General features: G+C 40.2%; 2 protein-coding genes across 4 annotated transcripts; both read right to left on the reverse strand.

The window, feature by feature from the left end:
* Positions 1-869: 869 nt before the first annotated feature.
* LOC131939806 (rho-related protein racB-like) lies at positions 870-15,018 on the reverse strand. Of its 3 annotated transcripts, none has more exons than XM_059298325.1 (5): positions 14,919-15,018; positions 4,668-4,724; positions 4,038-4,117; positions 3,654-3,823; positions 870-1,350 (listed from the first exon to the last, which is right to left on the reverse strand). In XM_059298325.1, the coding sequence occupies exons 3-5, from the start codon at positions 4,069-4,071 to the stop codon at positions 937-939; spliced, it is 618 nt and encodes a 205-aa protein (XP_059154308.1). In that variant the 5' UTR covers positions 4,072-4,117; positions 4,668-4,724; positions 14,919-15,018; the 3' UTR covers positions 870-936. The 3 variants fall into 3 exon arrangements, with proteins under 3 accessions (XP_059154308.1, XP_059154305.1, XP_059154307.1); XM_059298322.1 differs by having other exon boundaries at positions 4,038-4,128; XM_059298324.1 differs by lacking the exon at positions 14,919-15,018 and having other exon boundaries at positions 4,038-4,128; positions 4,668-4,740.
* LOC131939805 (uncharacterized protein F54H12.2-like) lies at positions 6,538-7,848 on the reverse strand. The gene has a single exon (XM_059298321.1). The coding sequence runs from the start codon at positions 7,846-7,848 to the stop codon at positions 6,538-6,540; it is 1,311 nt and encodes a 436-aa protein (XP_059154304.1).
* Positions 15,019-16,352: the final 1,334 nt, after the last annotated feature.

Genomic DNA, 16,352 nt, shown 5'->3' on the forward strand with positions numbered 1-16,352 from the left:
TGCTACAAGGTTGGATGACCAAGTTCATCACTGATTAGCTGACCATCAACAGTTTTTGTAATTGGTCGAGCTATTGAACTGGATCTTACTTCTTGGTTCTGCTTGACTGATGCCTTTTTCCTATTAGATATAGTTGTGTTCGTCATCACAGACAGCATTACCTGTCAAAACAGATTTTTGAATCACAGCTCTTCAGTGTTGTGATACTTTAAGAACATACATTACATAGCAATACAGTCTATCATTGGTTTAGCACACTGACTTTTATTCTTAGTAGTCCAACATATTTTTACTGTAATGTTGGTATTTTAATCCCACTTTGTTGAAAATACACCTGCTCCTGATTTCCTGTGACATTATTCTGACAAAATCATCAGTGTCTAGTAGAGAAGGTTTTGTATTTTTTGTCAATATTCATACATATTTGTTATGGTTGCCAGTTTTAAAAAAATCTTGAATGAGATGTATCTTTCTCAGCACCCGGCTCTTCAAAACCTTCCTAACTGGTATAGTGGTATACTTGTGTCTTGTTTAATATAGGATCGTGCACTATTACATCACAAAAGTGTTAATATGACGGAGTTGTCTGTGGGTATTCACTACTTAAGTAGAAAATATGGCGAAGTTTCCATCAGATCATTAAGGCAAAATGACATGCTGACCGTTAAGTCAAGGTCAACTGTAGACCGTTGTGTCAAGGTCAACTGCGTACCATTAGGTCATGGTCATAGACTATTAGGCCAAGGTCACCAGCAGACCATTAGGGCAAGGTCACCAGCAGACCATTAGGGCAAGACGATCTGCAGAGCATTAGGTCAAGGTCACCATCAGACAATCAGGTCAAGATGATCAGCAGTCGTCCTCCTTGTTTCACCCTACTTTTTCGTTATTTCAGTACGCGAGGTGTTCCAATATTTCACAGTTAAATTAACACTGTTAAGATCCAAAAGTTTTCCGGATTTTCATAACTTCTCTAACAGCTCTACCAAAAATAAATTTCGACTTTTTCACCGCATTTCTCTCGTCAAGAGCAGAGAACTCAAAATATCCTTTAGCTCCTATCATTTTCGCAGTTTGCTCCCCTTTTTTGTTGCTAATAAATTTAACCTCTTTTTCGGCTCTTTTAAGTTTCGAGTTGTCCCTTAGATCTGCGTGGGTCCCCACCAGTAAATAGGGCACGTTTTTACACAGGTGGTGGACCTCTGAAGCCCACTCGGACACCACGTTGTGGAGCGACTGAGGCGACGCCACAGAGAAGCAGATGAGAATGACGTCACAGCTGTCGTATGCTAGGGCGCGGATTCGCGCGTCCTCTTCTGTACCGGACGTGTCTCTGATCGTCAGGTATACCTGGGGAGAAATAAAAATGGCTGCTGTTGGTGTTTGGGCTTTTTGAACCAATGGAAACACGCTTGTTTACTATTGGAAGACACACAATATCTGGTCTAGAACCCCCCTCCCCCCCATCTTTTACATTTTACTTCACATAGGCGGCTTCTTAAAATTATATACCTTTTTAACTGAGAGATCGTTCATACGTGACGTTTTACGTTTAAGTGGAGATGGATTTAAGAATTTTGTGACTATGTGTTCAAAGGGGGGGGGGGTGGGGGGAGGAGGGGAGAGAGTTACGAAATGTGGCATAAACATTTTCTATAAAATAAAACGTAACAATTATATTAATTTCCGTATAGAACTTTGGTCATTTAATGAAATGGGGTGGATTTTATTGTAACGTCTTTTGAGCTGTGATTTTTTTTCAGGCATTTATCCAGAGAGGGGTACCCTCTCCCTTCCTGCTATTGAGAGGAAAGTGACAATTCGTGCCCAGTGTTTCTTCCAGACTTTTTTCTCCGGGAGGGCACTTGAAATTTTCGGGGGGCGGTAGACTTTCTTCGGGGGGGGGGTGCGACACTGTAAAAAGTATATATTTTCTATATAAATTATATAAATTTCATTTCGTTCGGGGGGGGGGGGGGGCGGTAAAAAAATTTCGGGGAGGGCTTCGCCCCCCCCCCCCCCCCCCGAAGAGATGCCTGGAAGAAACTCTGTTCGTGCCGATAGAGGGTTGGGATCAAACTACCATCAAACACGTGACATCATTTATTGACACCACAGAAGGTTGCTATCCGGAGAATGTTCCGTGATATTTGCTCAGTGCATTGTCACGTGATATGATAAGCAGGCGGAGCGTTTTCATTGTTTCCGTTTTGAAACCTGATCACGGAAGTACTGAGGCTTAAGATAAGGTTGGACATTTTATTAACAAAAGGCTTAGTCTGGTATGTAGGCGGACAGCTTCTTTGATTTTTTAAAATTGTATTATGGAGGGAGGAATTTCATCCAACACAATTTAGGGATCATCCATTAATGACGTTATGCTTTTTTAAGGATTGCCCCCCCCCCCCCCACTCCGCAACACACTGTCACAAAAAAATCGGACCCCCAACCCCTAAAATGACATCACTCCTCTGCCAACCTCCACCCCCCCCCCCCCCCCCCCCTCAAAATTGCATTTGAATTGTTTTTAAACATCTATTTTTTTTTTTTTTTTTTTTAAATATCGACTGAGCTCGGTCAACATAAAGTATTTTAATAAATTTCTATTACAATTTATTTTTAAAAATTTCTAAAACGCGAAAGTTTCATATTTTACCGCTTTAAGAATTCGTGGATACGGCAACATAAAAACCAAATGAAACTCATTTGACAAAAACGTTCGTCGAATGTTATAATTTATAATTCTACACACTTCCCCTTAATAACTTCCGGCCTAGTTTGATGTAATACTTCAAGACGACATTACAACTACTGCTACGATCTTCTTTCTTTTAATCTAGCCGAAATAGAATATGGCATGTTGTATAGATTGCCACTGTTTCTTTCAGACATTTCTCTGGAAATTTTAAGTCCTTTTCCCCCACCCTCTGATAAAAATGTGTCAAAAAAACAAGTACGTTTCTTTTTTCAAAATGCAGGAGGAGGTGGGGGATCCCCTAAGGCCTAAAAGGTATGGGTGATCTACTGAATAGCGAGGCGTAGCGAGGGCTGGGGTGCAACCCGCACAGGGTGACATCATTTAGGGGGGTGACACCAAGGCAAAAATAAATTGCTAAATGTATAAAAGAAAAATGCTTTTTGCCAGTTCCATTAATGATTAATTAAAGTTAATTATTCTTTTACGTACAAATCGACAATTATTACAAGATGATGGGGGGGGGGGGGCGGTGACATCATGACGTAATCGTGCTAATTATAGGGAAAACAATATTACATCCAACTATATTATTAACAGACTATAGATAACCATCGTTACAATTGAATCTGCAGTGATTAAAGCGTATGTGGCATATATTTTAATTATAGCCCTGTGTAGGCCGACACACACACACACACTCATATATATATATATATATATATATATATATATATATATATATATATATATATATATATATATATATATATATATATATATATATATATACTTTGTTTCTTGTGGGGGGGGGGTGACACCATGAAGTGCCGCCCGACAAAGCGACGCCACTGCTGAATAAAACTTTACACACACACAAACACACACAGCAAAAACACCAAACAAGAAGTCAGCGAGGTAAAGGGAGACAACAGCACATCATCAAACACGCACCAACCTTTTTGTTATCTATCGGTATTTGAACCTCGTCGGTGTCGAATACCGTCTGAGTGTCGTCCCCTGGTAAAGTGCCTCTGGTGAATCTGTAGATCAAACTGGTTTTACCACTCCATAGGTCTCCCACTACCACCATCCTGTAGTGGGGTGAAAGGTCGTTCACAGCCACACCTAGATTGTATATCACATGTTTACATGGCTCTACATTTATATATGTCCATATAGAGCTTATATATATATATATATATATATATATATATATATATATATATATATATATATATATGTATTACAATGTATGTAGAATACGCATGATATACATACATGTATCATATATCCAATATCTATATGTTAACAAATCATTTTTTAAGAAGCATGAACAAACCTTTGGAAAATGTCCAACAGCAAAGATATTCCATTGTTTCGTTGTTAATCAGGAACGATAATACAACAGTTCCGATAACTCTTGATCACTTCTTAAATTAGAAACGTTACCAGTCATAATTTATTGCACATCTATTCAATTCTAATGTGTAGGGCAGGGGTCGGCAACCTGCGGCTCGCGAGCCGCATGCGGCTCTTTTGATATCAAGATGCGGCTCTCCAGCTCCTTGCACAAATACTAATAATCTTAATAAAAAAATAAAATATTTGAAATAAAATAATGTTAGTGGCTCTTTAAAACCAGGGAAATTTTGAAAATTGTGACTTTTGGCTCTTCCGCTTCAAAAGGTTGCCGACCCCTGGTGTAGGGAGGAAAACATTGTTATGAGTAATTATGATCCATAGGTATTAATGCGTTTCATTTTTGAGCCTATATAACTCAGATGTAAATCATGACGGCATATGGTGAAACGATATACTATTAATTATTAAGTAAGTATTAATGATAAGCAATGTTAGTATTTTTAAAGTTTTACATTATTCCTCTGTTATTCTTATAATAAAGATATTAAGTGCATCTTAGATAAAACGGTAATAAAATGGCATAAATTCATTTCGTAGCCGTGTTTACCTGGGTGCGTGTTATCAAGTGTGTTGTCTCCCCTGTTGTGCCTAGGCCGCTGATTGGCTGTAAATGAATAACACTGTTGTGTACGTTCAAGAAACAAAATACTAGACACTCATATTAAAACTTTCATTAAAAAACAACACAAATCGATAACGAAACTCATTTTATTTTCTTATTAGGGAATTCGTTACACTCAGCAACCAAAAACAGTGTGGTGATTTGGGCGAATATCTAACTAGCGATTTAACTATAACAAATAAGTGGATTTTTTTTTTAAAGACACTCTTTTTTCTTTAAATACCAGTCATAGTAGTAGTATATTAGGTCCCTTTTGGAGCGAATTTGGGATGCGCAAAGGTTATATAGCAAAATACTCGGATCGGGATGTACAACGAGATATAGTAAAATACTCGGATCGGGATGCGCAAAGACATATAGTAAAATACTCCCACCACCTGGTGGTGGCGCAGGGTAGGGGGTGGGGGTGGTGTCGCAGCATGGGGTTTGTTTATTTGATTTCTTTGTATGTGTGTTTAATAGTAAACGGAGAGGGGTGGTTGAGGGGAGGGGTGAGTAATGATGGGTTTGAGGGTAGGGGTGTGCTAGTTGTACTTTGTGAATAACATCCATTAAAGATAACGATCAGCCACAGCTGTTACGTATCGACCCGCCCGCGAAGTTTTCAGGGCTGTGCGTTTTAATGGGAATGTATTGATCGCACCCACTGGGCCATCACACCTAATTAAATTTTTGTTATGCTTCACCGAGTTTCCCCCGAGCGGTTGACAGGTTATGGTGATTTATGTGGGTTCGCGAAGCCATCCCACCGGGGGGGTATGGTAATTAACGCAAAGCCAGCGTTAAGTGTGGGAACACCTGTTACCACGTTAATCGATTTTACCGATCGCTTTGTTAGCTCCGCGAAGCACGTAGGTCATTATGCAACAGCTGTTGTGCGACAGCTGGTGGTGTAATTAGGCCGACCAACCGGACATTACCTTGTTGGTTTTCTAGTACGCGTATGCTACACGTATATATATATACACACACACACACACTAAAATTAGAACAAAAGTCTTCTTATATTTTATTTGTTTATTAACGTTTTTCCAATTCATCAAAGGCTTTTAAAATTTCATCCTGTAAACTCAACAGGCGCTCAAAGCAGACGCGACTCATACTAACACCAGAATTTGTAGGAAAATTAAGATCGGTCCCATCTATAAGCTCTCTAAGATTTAAAGTGTTTTTGTTCATGAATTGGCTAACAATCGCCAATTTAAATCCGGTGTGATTCATCGTTCGTATTTCCGTCACTTTATTGTTACTCCTGGCCACAAGTATCCAATCTTCATTAGACATCTTGAAATAATCTTTTATAGTTAGTTCCAATAATTTGAAGTGTTAAACGTGTTATAATACGATCGTTAATATATTGACGACTCGCTGACGCCGAAAAGGGTTGTAATATAACTTTTAAATTTGCACCTCGAGCTTTCTTCAAAACAAAATAGGCTGCATATAGCCCACAACTGTTGGTTAGAATATCTTGTAACACTCTTGAATTGTAAACGAGTGGTCTGTTTGAATTATTTTTTATAAAAGACAAAATGGCCGGCTCCCGAGGTGGTAAGCCAAAACTATCGAAATAAGTAAATTGCGATAGTCCGTTGAAAAATAGACCAACCCAATGACTCCCTGCCTCCGAGGACGAATCTAGATTGATAATGAATGCCGCTTGCTTCGTTCTATCGAGCCGCGCGGGTAACTGATCGCACGCTAAAACGGCAAAGAGAGTTGTGCGTTGCACAAATAAGTCCGCGGCCAGTATACTTTGTAGTTCTCTTGTGTTCATTTTCTTTTATAGGCCAAGTTAGGCGGTGTAATCTGTCAGCACTTGCCTCGTTTTCGAAATTTCTAACACCGAATCAAGTTCAGCATACACAATAACTTGAATCGGGTCAGCTGTAACTTGTGAAAATTTAAGTTCAATAGAAACAGGTCCGGATTTAGCCAATTCAAATTGTTCACCATCCAAAAGACTAGGGCTTAAATCAAAAGCAAACAGGGTATACCCGTTCTTAAAGTTTTTATAATCTATCCCATTACCAGCATCTTTTCCAACCATACCAAGAGCGAGGTTACTATTGAAAAACGCTCTAATGGCTTGTTTCTTATCAAAGTCCATGACCAGTGGTTTTCCCGATAACGAGCGACCATCAACGCTTACATTTAAATACGTCAAGTGAAAATGTTGAAAATTGAAGGGGTTTTTCGTGTAACTTCCATTAAAGGCGGTAGAGGCGACTAGACCGATCACTAAACGGGTCGGTGTTTGACTCATATACAAATTGTCTTGGTTGTGACTTAACATACCTTTCGGTATAGCAAAGGTTTTTATTACAACGCGTTTAAAAGGGTATTTTGCATTTGTTGTCGTTAAAGCCTTTTCGTGTGCGATAGAAATGGCGGGGTTAAGTCTGGCTTTTCTAACCACCAATGTTGCGTACGTTATAACCGCTTTATATCCCTTGTTTGGTTCTGCTGTCAAGAGAGTGAAACTGTCTTTTGCGGGTGTAAGTTTAATTTTAATGTCAACACCATTCAGCATATACCGATCTTGAGCGAAAATGTCAGAGTGTATACGTCCCATCATATCGATCTCATGACTTTCAGCAGCGGTGGTGCGGCGAATCCTATACCCTTCATTATTGTCATCTTTGAATTCCTCGAAATAACAGGCTAAGTCCCTCGCATAAAGAGCGGCCGATAGAGACCCATTCTTGGCCTCTTCCCCGTGATTTAACGTAGCTTCCAGATAGGCGCGATACGGATAGGTGTTCTCACTAGCAGTAATTAGCGTATCGTTTAGAGAAATATCCACTTGTGAAAATAAACTGTGCAAAAAATAATTGACGGGTGCGACATCAACGTCCGCTGGTATTGAATCACCATTCGCTAAGGTTACTTTAGCGCGCACGTGTAAATAAGTATTAAACAAATCGAGATAGTCTTCACTGTTGCCAGAAATGGCAAATTCTATAGGTGCACCTTGTGCCAAGGACGCCAAGGGATGTATTTCAACAAATTGACCCTCCTCGACGGCAGTTTGTGTCGGGGGTGTACTAAATAAATCCAATCCAGAATGTAAGCACTCACAGGAACTCGGGTGAATAAGAGCCATGGTTAAGCAAATATATCTGAATAGTTGGGATGCTTCTTCTTAACACACGTCTTCGAATGTTTGTGGTTTGGTCTGCGTGTTAGTTTTATCTGTTGTTCGAAGGGTTCACCCGGTGGTCTCGAGAACCCCCGCTTTCTTCTCAACCCGCTTCCTGATTGGTTTTGTCCTAGGTGATCAACGGCGCCTTGCAATAAACGATGTCCGGCTTCCTTGGCGTGTTCTTTAAACGATTCTCCAACGTCTCTTCCCGCTAATGCGTCGTTTGCCACTTGCAACCCGGTACTAACTCCTTCTCTGAGTAAAGCCTTACCTCCCGTCTTTATCCAAGGGAGGACCATTCGACCTAGACCACTAAAGAAACTACCAATACCGTGTCCTCTCTGATTTCGTCCACCGATAAAAACGGGTAAACCATCACCGTACTGGTTACAGTAAAAATCCTCGTACAATTTAGGGTTTCGATGTAAAAGTGTGTGTTTCACCATGGTGTGAGTTATTCGAGATCGAAATGTTTACGTGTTCTAAAATGGAGTGTCAACACCGACGTTCCACTTGTGAATGAGAGCGTTTGTCCCAAGTCATCGCATAAAAGTATTTCCACAGTGTCGAATGAAAAGCGGTTCAGGGGGATGTAGTGTGGTTTGTCGTAAATACGAAAAACGGAACTTGGGTTCTTCTCAACGATCGGTACGGTTCGAAGCAAAGGGACCATGACATCACCAACCGGTCTCGTTTTTACGAGGTCACAATAGACGAATACCGTTTTTACTTCGTCTTCAGGGAGATGTTTCTCCCTAACTCTACCAGGAATATGTAAATAGCCTGTCAACCTGTCACGGATGGTACTTTCTATTCCAGCCGCAATTACTTTTACGACAACTTTCTTAAATCCCTTGTTACAGTTTGAAATTATAACTTCCACTTTTTGTTCATCAATATCTCTTTTTATTAGTTTTTTAATAGCGTTAACAAGCGGGTCTATGTAATTATTTTTGGTCTGTCGTACTCCATATATGAAAAGGTTAACGTCTTCACCTTCCGTACTGGAATGATACTGGAGCCAAATTTGATGTTCTCTAAGCATACAAAACGCGTTCGGCATTTGAATCTCGACCAGACCAACTTCGTAGTGTAAACTCACATCGATAGTCTGTGGTAATTTAACGAAAAAATGCCCAGCCTCGTTGTCTGGAAAAACATTCGGTGATGTATTGCTAGGCAGGGTCACATAAAAACTCATTGTAAAATTTTGGTCCTTGCAATGGTTGGGTTAGGTAAAATATATCCGAGACAGCTGGATAACAACACGACCCAGAGTTTTCCCTCTTTGTCGTCGACCGTTCCACGCGTCAGATTAAATAGTGAAAAAGCAATGACGACAAATATAACCAACATTTGAGAGATGAAAACGATTTCCGGTCGTGTCCTTAGTCTACCGAACCAACTCGAAATGGTCGAACCGATAGAAGACGTGGTGGATCTGGGTCTCACCTCGATCCCACCGAACGGTCTGAGCGTTTCTTCCAACACGGGGTCATCCAGACTTAGGCTTTTTACCGTTTCCTCCATCCTTAGTCTTTATATTTCGAAATGTCTCTAGCTGAAATCCAACTGTTGAATGAAGGGTTATAACCGAACCACTTGACTAAATACTCTTTACCACCGACACCCTTTCTTTCTTGTATAATTTGTTCGACGCGGTACACTTTTTTGTCCCCCACTTTCTGAAGCTCCTCTTTGTAAAACGAACCTTTCACTTCTTCACCTGAATCATCTTTCAAGACGTATGTTACAGGCGTTGTCGCGTTCACGCGGCTCACCGTAAACAGTTCTTCCGTCCACGACGGGGTATAACCCTTTTTAAACGTGTTTCGGCTTTGGCCGATCCGTACACGATCACCTTCGTTAAATACTTTTCGATAAGTAATGTCCCCATGTTCGTATAAAGTATTCCAGACCCTTTCTTGATTAGACAAATTAACATTCACAGGGGCCATACGAATACTCCTATGGTACGAGTGGTTATAGTTGGTGATCAAGTCGTCTACGACATCAATGTAACGAAGACGATTTGTTTTTGTAAAGTACCGCCACATTTTTTCTTTTAATGTTCGATTGAATCTCTCAACTATAGCCGCCTTAATATCTTCATTCTCAGTGGTAAAGAAATGAACGCCTTCATCTTTAAGAAATTTTAAAAATGTCTTGTTGACAAATTCACTACCTTTGTCTGTTTGAAAATTTATAGGTTTTCTAGTAGTAAATATTTTACGTACGGCCTCCGCTAGAGCCTTACCCGTTTTTTTCTTTATCGGAATCGCCCAGGCGAATTTGCTAAACACATCGATGCAGGTCACTAGGTAAGAAGCACCACCATTGTACTTTCGTAACATGCGCATATCTATAAGATCCGCTTGAAACTGGTGATTTATCCCACCGGTGATGGTGGCGCGCCTCTGAAAGCGTCGCCGAAGAGGTTTATGTAACGTGTAGGTATCCTGATGACTTAACCATTCTTTAATTTTCTTAGTTCCAATTTCAGGGTGCTTAAACACGCCGCCGTAGGCACCTGGTCTACTAGGATCATAGTAATGTCTTTTTAGTGTTTGGTTTTTTCCCACGCGTCCCATTTGGTAGTGCTTGTTTTAGTTTTCTTACTTCTGGTACGTTTCGATGGTGGTGTTTTTTCTACGTGTGTCTTCGTTTTCTTCGAGGGGCGAATATCAGAGTCAGGCGAGCCGGATTTCGTTTTAGTTTCAGATTCTGTTATGTCTATCGTTTCTTTTTTAGGTTCGGTTATGTTTTCTTGTGGTTTTTCAACCTCGGTCGTTGGGGTATTCACGGTGGATGGTTTCACATCGACTAATCCTAGGGACTTGTTTCTATAATCGCTAAGTCGCGTCGTGTAGAGCTGTAGTGTCTTTTGATATTGTCTCACTTTGTCGTGTGGTGACAAATCTTCCCTATTTAAGATATGTTCCATTTGCATATCCAAAAGGCGTAGACTATCGTTGAGTGTATCGGGTGGTACATATGCTTTTTGTTGCATAGACTCTAATATTCGAGGATCCATTAAAAGCATTTTCCTGGCCATCTTTAAAATCCCAAGACACCTTTAAGCACACCGAGAACTGGTCCGAGTAAAGCACCTAGGAAACCACCGGTCTGCAAAATTTGCTTTCGTCTTTTGACGGTCAATGACTTTTTGGTAAGTTGTCTCAAGTTCACTTTGTGACGACGCAAACGTCTCTTCTGACCGGGCGTGAGGGGAACGTTGCCTTTTAAGACATTGTGACAGCACTCGCATAACGTTTTTACGAGTTGTGGGGTAGCATTTTCGACAACGGCTTTCACGGCGGGTGGTTTGGCCCGAGCCAAAAACCTTAACATCTCACCTTGTTGTTTTACCGACTCAGACATGGCTGCTTTTATTTCGGGACGTAAACGACTTGCTGCTCGTAAGAAAAGATACTACTGCGTAATCTCAGATTATCCGGTGTTTCCTGTCGAAGGTCGATCAACAAATAACCATGAGGGGCCGATGTTGCGTCCTTAAAACTTTCCTGGACATACGAAACGCGACCGGGATACATTTGTTTTGCCAAATTTGTAATTTGTGAACCGTCTCTAGGGTTCTTGAACAACACTATGTAATGCGAATTGAGACTGATGGTTCTTTGTTCTTTATTTTTCCCGAATAGGTTTTGGACAATATACATGACACTAATATTACGATGGTGACTCCCTTTCGTAAACAATTTTGTAATTCGCTCATCTGTTTCCGCCATCAAATCATCGATGACGACTAGACGTCGACGTTTTCCATCCCCCATTGATCCATTTTCTAAGTCAGGAAGACCTTCCACAAACTGAACGTTCTTTATGGTATCAAACAAAGGTTGCCACTCCCCGTAACAGTAATAAATTTCCTCGGGTGCCGGATCCATCATCTCTGACACCTGGGATAAAAAGGTTTTGACAAATACTGTTTTACCACTCCCAGTTGGCCCAGCGATCAGAGCGGTAAAGGGATGTTTCCATCTCGGATCCATCGTTTTAAATGGTTGATTTTGCTTCCAGTCATACATCTTATACAGGATACCGAGTTACATAATTTGCAGGGACAAGTAACAAAACAATAACACACATCAACAAGACCGTTTATATCATAAGTTTTTATTGAATAAAAAACAACCCCATCAGCATTCGGTCATGGTTCTGTCTTATTTACATATTTACAGTAAAGTCTTGTTAAAGTCACGGTTGCTAAACTAAAAGGTCTTATATGTCTAGGGGAGATGTTGTCACATTGTCTGCGTGTACTTGACTTTTAATGTAAAAGTTGAAAGTGAGTTTCTGTATTGGATGTATGTGAGAAGTCATTCTAGGGGATATTCGTTGAGGTGATAGAGAAAAAAGGTGGTGGCTGGTATGACCTCGACCATGTATTTTGTATTCGGCCTAGTATGTTGTGCGTAGTTAAGTATGTCCGCATTGTTTAAGTGATCTAAAAATTCTTTAAAATCTTGTCTATTGTGAATTAATTTAGGTAGCTCAAGGACGCATGCATTATTATTACTCGAATGAAAGAACCTATATTCCCCTGTTTCTTTGTGTTTTAATATGGTGTGATGGCTGTAGTTGATTTTGAATCGTTTAGTTTGTGGAGTAAAAATTGTATCTATAAGTTTTGAATTCCAGTCTATGGGTGTAGTGTCTAATGGGTTGTGAAAAAAATTGAATGTGGATAAATGTTTACCAGTATTACCGTGTGTCTGTATGGCATCCCAATTGTCAAGGTATATGGTTTGCAATTCTCTGTTTAGGTTATAAAGGGTGTCAATTTCGTCTAATGGTAAGTCAATGTCGTTTATGTCCTCTAAATGTAGGTCTAACGCATCTCCCCTAAGTCCGTCTACAGGAAAAATATCGGTGTGTGAATTAATGGTACTGTCTGTTTGAGTCGCTGTTGGGGGTTGGAGGGTTTGTCTCTCAGTTGCTGATGGGGTGTCGGTTAGTAATGTTTGGTTGGTGTGTGTTTTCTTAAAGTGTCTTGTTAAATTGGAAAGTAGTGTAAATACTTTCCCGCATGTTGAACACGAATGTCTTTGTCGTCCGTGTACAGAGTCATGATGCCTTGTCAAATCGTTTCTGCGGCTGAATACCAGCTCGCATATGTCACACTTGTTACGGGTCATGGCTGGGTGGCTGGTAGACTGGCCGGCTTCCATTATTGACGACGTGTCTAGTAGTTGGATGACTGGGTAGATCGGTAGCTGAAGAATAAAAAGAATTACATACAATAAAATACATAAAATAAAATACAGACTTAAAACAAAATAAAAAAAAAAAACGAAACGTACCTACGGGTTTGCACGTCTAAGCTGAACGTGAAGTTAGCTGTATGTGGAGATCCAAAGTGGTGTAGTTGGATGTAGTTGGAACGTTTGGTTCAGTGGATGCCTCAGGGATGGGTAGGTAGCTCAATAGGCTCGGTCGATGGAGCGGCTGTGTCGATGAGTCGACTGTACACTAAAAAGGAATACAGTTGCCTACTTATTTAGATACATATTTATTTAAAGGGTATTTTAATGGGGTTAGTTCCCTTAAAATAAACGTACTATTCACCTTACCTCGATGTACACTAAAAAGTAAAATAATTAATTAAAAGGTATTTTAATAGGGTTAGCTACCTTAAAACAATACGTACTATTAACCTTACCTCGGTGTACGATACAAAATTAAATACCTGTGACTACGTATTTAGAAAAAGGATTAATTAAAAGGGGTTAGCTCCCTTAACACAAAAGTAATATTAACCTTACCTTTAATAGAATAAACACGCACAAAAGATGTGGTCCGTATAGGGTTAGGTAGATGTGATGATTGGTAAAGCTGGCATGGGTTTAGTCTCAGGAGTCAACAGACGTCTCAGGCTGGATAAGTCGCGGTGAAGTTTGGTGTGAAGTCCGAAGTTGAAGTGATTAAAACAAAATTTTCGCGGTCATTTATACGGTTGATCGGCCTAATTACACCACCAGCTGTCGCACAACAGCTGTTGCATAATGACCTATGTACTTCGCGGAGCTAACAAAGCGATCGGTAAAATCGATTAACGTGGTAACAGGTGTTCCCACACTTAACGCTGGCTTTGCGTTAATTACCATACCCCCCGGTGGGATGGCTTCGCGAACCCACATAAATCACCATAACCTGTCAACCGCTCGGGGGAAACTCGGTGAAGCATAACAAAAATTTAATTAGGTGTGATGGCCCAGTGGGTGCGATCAATACATTCCCATTAAAACGCACAGCCCTGAAAACTTCGCGGGCGGGTCGATACGTAACAGCTGTGGCTGATCGTTATCTTTAATGGATGTTATTCACAAAGTACAACTAGCACACCCCTACCCTCAAACCCATCATTACTCACCCCTCCCCTCAACCACCCCTCTCCGTTTACTATTAAACACACATACAAAGAAATCAAATAAACAAACCCCATGCTGCGACACCACCCCCACCCCCTACCCTGCGCCACCACCAGGTGGTGGGAGTATTTTACTATATGTCTTTGCGCATCCCGATCCGAGTATTTTACTATATCTCGTTGTACATCCCGATCCGAGTATTTTGCTATATAACCTTTGCGCATCCCAAATTCGCTCCAAAAGGGACCTAATATACTACTCATAGTCATAGGTAGAAGGGGAAAAAAACAGCAGTCCATCACAAGGCGAACATTTGAAATTTGAATTTAACTTAAATTTCAGTTTGTTTTTTAAATTTTATTTCATAAAGGCTGCGATATCTGCTGCCCACAATAAAAAAAATCTGTACAAATGTACACTCAAATGCGCCTCGCACACAGATACACACAAACACACAAACTTCAGGTGTAAATATCTGTGCGTTCTTATCAATGCACGATAATGAATTGAACTATCGTCAATTTCCTGATCGATTTTAACACGCCAGATAAGCAACTACACACCTCCGTACTATATCCAATACAAGCGCGTGTCTGTGTGTAGACCTACTTTTGAAATAAACAAAACAATTACACTTACCAATAGCAAATCCTGGAAACAACACGATGAAAAAATAAAGAATTTTCAAGAAAAATAAACGGCTTATATTACAGTATTGCAGTCGAGAAATAAAACTAGAGTAGAATATTTCATTTCAGCAAGTCACCTTGGTTAAAATTATTTATATAGAGAGTATATTTGTCTTATATATAAAGCGAGACTTGTCTGAAGTAGATCACATGACCGTGGGTTATCCCACGTAGGTGTAGGTCTATCCTCAACCCGCTTTTTAAAAGGCTTTTTGTAAAGTGGGTTATTTTTAGATCTTCGGAAATTTTCTTTTCACTTTTTTTTTCTAAACTTGTTGAACTTGTGAAACACAACTCCTCCATATAGATAGTGCCGGATTGTGGACAAGCTAAACATATTATAGCTTAGGCCGCCACCTTGTTGAGGGGGGAGGGGGGACGGGACGGGACCCTCCCAATTTTTAATATATATCCTTAAATATACTACTCCATTATTTGTCCTAATGAAAACTCTGCAGAAAATAAAACAGATTGGGTAACATAAAATATCTTGGCTTATGGTGGGCAGAGTTTCTTCCAGGTTACTGCCCCGCCCCCCCCCCCGGACGAAATGAAATTTATATAGAAAATATATACTTTTAACAGTGTCCGCCCCCCCCCCCCCGAAGAAAGTCTAACGCCCCCCACCCCCACCCCGAAAATTTCAAGTGCCCCCCCCCCCCGGAGAAAAAAGTCTGGAAGAAACACTGGTGGTGGGCCTTATATCGCAAATAGTTTAGGGCTTTATCTAGTAGGGGAAATTATCGTATATTTTTATTTTAATACCCCAACCTCCTCACTGTCCTCAACCCCATACATCCTCCCTAGTACCACCACCCCCCCCCACCCCCGGAATGTGTATCCAATTAAAGTTTAATTATTTCTTAAGAGTACTAGATCAATTCTGTTTTTTTCTTCGATATTGAACATAAAGATATAATTTGTGTTATAAATGTCTATATGTGTTTTAAAAATCGTACCAAAAATAACATTATAAAAAAAGGATTTGCTTTTCTCAAAGTTCAAGAGTTTTGTTGAGAGTGTTTTTGGCTTTCAAGTAGGCCTACTAGGATTATCCGGAAAATAACGACATCCTGGATATTATTATTATTTGGAGTTGTTTCAATATAGGGGAAATCCCGTTCGGAAATTTTGAACCCGGAACTTTAGGCTGCCGTGTGACTAGTTTTTATTTTCTAGTCAACTTTTGGTTTTCACGTGTGGCTGAGTCACGCTGTTGCGTAGGTTGGGAGGTGGGGGCGTGGGTGGTATCTAGTACAACACTAGACGTCGGTACCCGTTACACGTGAATTGTAGTTATTTTTTAATGTAAAACTTGTTTGAGAAAAATATTTAATGAAATAGCCATTGGTCAAAATGCAATGAGATTTACACGTTGAACAGT

Source organism: Physella acuta, unplaced genomic scaffold, assembly GCF_028476545.2.
Source record: "Physella acuta isolate Inbredline_101_S28 unplaced genomic scaffold, ASM2847654v3 ptg000295l, whole genome shotgun sequence".
Taxonomy (NCBI): Eukaryota; Metazoa; Mollusca; class Gastropoda; family Physidae; genus Physella; species Physella acuta.